The 7,015-nt window shown below is 52.0% G+C and overlaps 1 protein-coding gene across 2 annotated transcripts in view; it reads right to left on the reverse strand.

Moving 5' to 3' along the window:
• Positions 1 to 6,040, reverse strand: part of LOC121269522 (A disintegrin and metalloproteinase with thrombospondin motifs 8-like) — a 30,168-nt gene extending 24,128 nt beyond the window's left edge. Inside the window, exon 1 of one of the 2 annotated variants that reach the window (XM_041174148.1) lies at positions 4,834 to 6,040. In XM_041174148.1, coding sequence (XP_041030082.1) covers positions 4,834 to 5,742 — 909 coding nt within the window. In that variant the 5' untranslated portion in view covers positions 5,743 to 6,040. The remainder of the gene's footprint in view (positions 1 to 4,833) is intronic. The other variant, XM_041174146.1, reaches the window with a different exon arrangement.
• Between the last annotated feature and the right edge of the window lie 975 nt (positions 6,041 to 7,015).

The raw sequence follows: 7,015 nt of genomic DNA on the forward strand, positions 1-7,015 counted from the left end.
TTTGCACCACACAAATGCCAGGCAATGACCACCCCCAGCAAGAGAGAGTATAAACACCTTCTCTTGACATTCAATGACATTACCATCGCTGAATCCTCTGCCATCAACATCTGGGGGCTTACCATTAACCAAAGACTTAACGGGAGCAGCCACATAAATACTGTAGCTACAGCAGCAGGTCGGAAGCTAGGTATTTTGTGGTCACTTGCCTCCTGATTCCCCAAAGTCTATCTACCATCTACAAAGCACAAGTCAGGAGTATGATGGAATACGCACCATTCACTTGGATAAGTGCAGTTCCAATAACACTCAAGAAGCTCGACACCTTACAAGACAAATCAGCCCACTTGATTGGCACCCTATCTACCAACTTAAACACTCACTCCTTGCAGCCACAGTGCACCGGTGGTGGGGTGTGTACCAGCTGTAAGCTGCACTGTACTCTTTGGCCAAGTTTTGTTCAACACCACTGCCCAAATCCATGACCTCTCCCAGCTAGAAGGACAAGGGCAGCAGATGCAAGGAACACCATCACTTGCAAGTTCCCCTCCAAGTCATACACCATCCTGACTTGGAAACATAACTCTGTTTTTTTCACTGCCATTGGGTCAAAACCCTGGAACTCTCCCCCTTCCAGCTCTGTGGGTGAACCTACACCATATACAAACATACGATTTAGGAGCAGGAGTTGGCCATTTAGCCTCTCAAGCCTGCTCCGGCATTCAATAAGATCATGGCTGATCTGATTGTGGCCTCAACTCCACATTCAGCCTACCCTTGATAACCTTTGACTCCCTTGTTTGGCAAGAACCTATCTACCTTTGCCTCAGAAATATTCAATTAACCCGCCTCCACTGCATGGACTGCAGCGGTTCAAGAAGGTGGCTCACCATCACCTTCTTGAGTAATTAGGGATGGGCAATACCCACTGGTCTTACCAGCATTGGCCACATCCCACGAATGAATAAACAAAATTCCATTAATATTATTAGATACCTGCCCAAATCAAACTGAATTATGGGTCAGGCCCACCATTCAAGATGTTCAGTTTAATATTTTTACAGAATCCTCTTGTGCGGAAAACAGAAGCACATTCTCTGCTGTAACTCTCGCTTCAGCTCACCCCACTGGAGACATCCCTAGATTGCTGCATAAGAACATATGAAATAGGAACAGGAGTAGTCCATTCGGCCCCTCGAGCCTGCTCCCCCGTTCAATAAGATCATGGCTGATCTTCTTGTGTTTCGGTTTCCACATTCCCATCTAACCCCGATAACTTTTGATTCCCTTACCTAACAAGGATCTCTCTTAAAAATATTCAATGGCCCTGCCTCCACTGCCTTCTGAGGTCGAGAGTTCCAGAGTCACACAACCCTCTGAGAGGAAAAAATTCTCATCGTTGCCCTAAAACAGTGCCCCCTAGTCCTGGACTCACCCACAAGAGGACACGTCCTTTCAACATCCACCTTGTCAAGGCCGTTCAGGATCTTGTATACTTCAATCAAGTCACCCCTCACTCTTCTTAACTCCAGTGGAAACAAGCCCAGTCTGTCCAACCTTTCCTCATACCCACAGATTCCTGGTATCAATCTAGTAAACCTCCTTTGAACTGCCTCCAATGCACCTCAGGAGAACTGTTTATACAATTCTCCTTGTAGCAGTTTACAATAGCTGTCATCACTCCCCAGTGATCTGATTCTGAAACCTTTAATAAACAGTCTCAGCAGCAGGGGGAGGATCTTAGCCTTGGATTCCTTACCTGGGCTGTGCCCTGATGCAAAGCAGCAACTGCTAACAACGGAAATGGCGTCTGTGAATTTTACTATTGTCACAAGTATGGAAATAGTCCATATCTCATAGCTAAACAGTGAGATACAATCAGTGTATCCAGAAATCACGTCTTATTATAGCTCGCCCTGCCACTCCAGTTGTTAACATCTTGGTGGCTGCAAGGTTTTATTCATAAACATGTCAGGTCGTAACTTGGAAATAAATGCTATAATTCTCTATTTGAAGACTGACTGTAAATCGAAACCCCGCTTGCCAATTTCCTGCCGCTGGTGATGCTGACCTGTAATTCACTTTCTGAGAGTTACCCGCCGAACCAGACTGGATTGAGGGGGGGGGGGGGGGGGGGGGGTGGAGGGAGGGGGGTTGGGGTTGGGGGGTGGTGGGGTGGAGCAGGAGGCAGGACTGCATCTGTTATCAGTCCCCAGCCCTCACTGACTCTGTTATTATTATAGTGGAGAGAAAAGCAGAAGTTGGTGGCAGACTGTGGGAAGGAAGTTTGTTTCTGTGATCAGATATAAGAATTGTACAAGGGCTAATCGGAGAATGCCAGACAAAACACTAGCTCGCTATTAACGTCATTATTAATTCATCATCTCACTGAGTATATATCAAGCTGTGTGTAATTGCATTATTACCTGCAGACCACTCTATTCAGCTGTTCATTGATTAGAGAATGGCTTTCCTTAAGAATTTATTTGATCTCCCACACACACACACACACACCCATACATAGTGTCAAACATATACTGACACCCACACACAAACAAACACACAGCCACACAGACACTGAGACACACATTGACATACACATGCTGATACGCACAGACAGACACACAGAAACAGACATACACTGAGACACACAGAGAAGGACAAACACACAGGCACACGCTGAGACACAGACACACGGAGACAGTCAGACACACACTGAGACACACAAAGACAGACAGACACACATTGAGACACAGACATATACTGAGATACACAGAGACAGATACACACACAGAGATAGGCAGACACACAGCCAGACACAGACAGACACGCACCAAGACACACATAGACAGACACACAGGCAGGCAGACACACACTGAGATAGACAGACAGACACACAGAGACAGGCAGACACACAGATACAAACAGATAGGCAGACACACACACAGACCCTAACTCTGACATCAAGGAGTTAATTCCGAGCACGCGACATTTGCAATTTCTTCTCAAAATGACTTTTTCCACCAATTGCACAAGCACAAAATTGGGTGGGTAGATTGGTTATCACCAACCCCCCCCACCACAACACTACCCCCCACCCCCTGCCACCGCCCAAACCCCATGAGGAGTATGGGTGGAGGTACAAACTCCTGAGGTAGCTATCCTACAAACAGATCAGGATGCGGAGATGTGGAGCAGACCCACCTTCTTGTCACACTGCAGATAAACTCCAAACTAACTGCAGCGTCCAAACAGGGACGGGATAGAGAGACAGAGTTCAGGCACCCTGAAGGACCATCCGTCACTGCAGCCGAACTCAGGACCACTGACATATAACTCAGCCATCCCCAGGGTTAAAGGGCTGCTTTGGTGCTGTCTCAGAGAACTGGAGTCAGTGGTGATAATCTTTGGGGATTGCTCTGGTCACTCTGTGTGGCGACCAGTACAGCACAGGGATTTCACAGTGACCTGATTACTATTTCACAAGAGGCCATTCTAAAGGAGGAAACAGTTTTAATTCAGTGTGTCCCCCCTCCCCTCCTTTACCACCCCCTCCCCACCCCCCAGTCCCGTTGTATTTCTGCCTTAAAGCGCTCACTCCACGTGTCCATTTAAACAGGTGCCGTGTCCAAGAGCACAGTCAGAAACCCACCCGGTACCCAGTCAATGTCATCCCTTTAATCCGGAGCGGCCGGGGGGAGTCGGCGTTAAATGTCACTTCCTCGCCTGATAAACGGGACTGAACACACCAGACGGTGTCAAGTGTGCGCTGGGCAGTGAAAGTGTAAAGATTTCGAGTTAGCAGCCCTGGCGTTTGAGGGATAGACTTATCTCAGTCAGGGACCAGCTCTGGGGGTGCGGGGAAAAATTACACTTGCCCATATTTCCCCGGCATGATCCAAATCGAGGATGATTTTGATGGAAACAGTTTTTTTTCGGTTTTTGAAAACCCGTTGGACATCATCAATAATGGAGCAGCCTTGAGGCCAAATCCCAGCCCGCTCTGGAGTCACAGTTAAACCACAACTGGTCGCCTTTCCAAGAGCAATTGGCTCCAGGTGAGATGGTTCAGCGACCCCCCCCCCACCCACACCTACACATCGAGGCAACAGGAACTCCGAATCTGGAGTGCACTCAAACCCCATGGGGGTGGGGGTGGGGGTGGGAGGTGTAACCAGTAAGCATCTCTCCTCCTCCAGAAAGAGTCGGGCGAGGTGCCCGCGTTAAATGTCGTGAACAATTAAATCGAGGGGGTTCAGAATGAACGATGGGGAGAACTGTGGTCATGGGGTAGGTTGCGGGGGCGGGGGGGTGGTGTGAGGGAGGGGGTGCAATAGCCACAGCTTCTCCCGGGGGGGTGGGGGTGGTGAGGGGGTGCAATAGCCGCAGCTTCTCCCGGGGGGGGGTGGGGGTGGTGAGGGGGTGCAATATCCACAGCTTCTCCCGGGGGGGTGGGGGTGGTGAGGGGGTGCAATAGCCGCAGCTTCTCCCGGGGGGGTGGGGGTGGTGAGGGGGTGCAATAGCCACAGCTTCTCCGGGGGGTAGCAGGAAAGGATGAAGGTGTTAGTAAGTGGAAGACACAAATTTAATGTAACTGATTAAAAAAAAGGAAAGACAGGAGGGAGGATTTTAAGCATGGATTTTAATCTGGAATGTGTTGCCTGAATGAGCCAACACGCAACGAGGAATTGGGATATAACCTGGAATAGTGGGAGGGGGTCGGGGGAGTGGGATTAGTTGGGCAGCTCTTTGAAAAGGGCCGGCACGAGCCGCGGTGGGCCGACTGGCCTCCCGGGGGTAGGTGGGTGGGGGCTGCCTCCGGCGATACATTACCTGGCGGGTGAAGAGGATGGCTGTGTCAAAGTGCTCGGGATGCCGGTCGCTGGGATGGTTGTAATCCAGCTGCCAGCTGCAGAAGTTGCGCAGGGTGAGGCCGGCATTGCTGGAGACACTCGGCCCCTCGCCCTCGTCCTCGATCAGCAGCACCTTCACCACCACCACGTTGACCAGGTTCCTGATGCTGGGCTCCTTGTAGAGGCGGGAAACCACGGCCATCAGGGTGAGCAGGTAGTGCTGCAGACCGTCGCCGTGGAACCTGAGCATGGACTCATCGGCGACCAGCATGGTCTCGATGTAGCGAGCCTCAGACACGAACCTCTTGGACCTGGACCTGGCGCCGGCTCGCTGCCCCGGGCGGGGGTCGCTTCCCTTCCCCTGGCCGGGGTGACCTGCCCCCAGGGGCCGGCCGGGCGCAGAAACGGCGCATCTCTGCGCCTCTCCCCTCTCCTCCTCCTCCTTCCTCCTCCTCCTCCTCCTGCGGAGCAGGTGGTCGCCGCTCGGGACGGTCCCGGGTCTCACCGGCTGGATCAGGTACTCCTCCCCGTCCGTGTAGAAAGCTCCCTGGATGCCCCCGCACAGGCTGACGGCCACGGTGGAGCCGGGCCCGGAGTTCACCTGCCCCGAGTAGAAGCAGCTCTTCAGCTCGGCGCCCCCGCGGGCGGGGGTTGAGCCCCCTCTCCTGCCGAGGCGCTGGACGCTGAACGCCGGAGCCAGGAAGCTGGAGTCGGGCACCAGGCTCAGGTTGAACTCCCTGCCGAACGCCCGGAACCGGTAAACGGGGAGGTTTCCTCCAGCCAACCTCACCGGAGTCACCTCAGCCACGTAGGGATCGGCAACCCCCCGCCTCAAGCAGAGGCAGCAAAGCAGCAGTGAAAGTGCGCTGGACACCACGGTGCAGAACATCTCCACCCCCCCCCCCCAACCTTACAGATCAAAGCAGAATAAAACGCCGGCTTTTAAAAAAAAAATACAACAATGTGTGCCCAAAAAGCTCTAAATGTCACTGATCTAATCTGCCCTGATCATCCAACTCGTTCCCGCAGCTCTCTGCTTTTAAGTCTTCCCTCAGTTGCAGGACTTCTCGCTCGGGGGGGTTTCAAGTCAACTGAAATGAGCGGGATCTCCGGTAGCCGCAGCACCAGTGAGAGCTGCAGGACGCCGGCTTTTTATACCCTCTCCCCACCGCCTCCATTGACATAAGCGGTTTTATTTTTACCCAAGCTCCGGCTTTGATCACTTGCATCCCGCCCACCCCCCCACCACCACCACCACCACCACCACCCACCCCCCCCCCCCCCACCCACCCACAAGAGTAGCAGCTCCGCTGCAAACTTTGCTGCAAACTTTCCACCAATCAGAAGCCACCTCGCCACGCCTCTCCTCCCCCCCCACCACTTTTTTTTGCCCTCTCTCTCCCTCTCCCTCCCTCCCTCTTTCTCTCTCTCCCTCCCTCCCTCTTTCTCTCTCTCCCTTTTTAACCCTTTGCCACTCCCCAGATCAGAGCAGAGAAGCGCTGAATTCCCCAACCTCTCTAGCTCGGTTAGTGTGGATACCCCCATGTAAACGTGAAACTGGCTCAGTAAATATTGCATTACCCTCAGCGACAGCACTGAATCTGACGGGGGGGGGGGTGGCGGAACGGGCAACAGGCCATTCGGCCCACTGGCCTGTACTGGTTCGCCTCCCCGGGGACAGATGTAACTAACTTTGTCCTTCTTCAGATTAGGAACTTATTTGGAATATTGGGCATTGGAATAGAGTGCAAGCAACCCAACACAAGAGACTAGTAAATTAGATCCAATTAATCTGATAATCGGAATAAAGAATAATTCAGAATTTGGACATGGGAAGACGTTCCGGTTATAAAACTGTGTTCACCTGTCGGTTTAAACAAACAAAAAAAAATCTCTTATCAAAATCAAGGGGAGATTGTAGACGGGTCCTTTGCATCTAAGTTTTATTCTGATTTCATTTCCCGAAATCAACATTCAAGGCTCGGGCAAGCGATTGCAACCCCTGCAACAGCGCTGGGGTGGTGGTGGGGGGGATGACTTTTCACGCCTTTCCCTTCAAAACACTCCGTGGGGCTGGGAACTCCCCAGCAAAATGAAAAAGAGTAAAACGGCCACCGAAGGGCAAGACTGTGTCTCCTGTGCACGTGTGGGTCCGTCCACTG

The sequence above is a fragment of the Carcharodon carcharias genome, chromosome 25 (genome assembly GCF_017639515.1).
Source record: "Carcharodon carcharias isolate sCarCar2 chromosome 25, sCarCar2.pri, whole genome shotgun sequence".
NCBI classification, from domain to species: Eukaryota; Metazoa; Chordata; class Chondrichthyes; order Lamniformes; family Lamnidae; genus Carcharodon; species Carcharodon carcharias.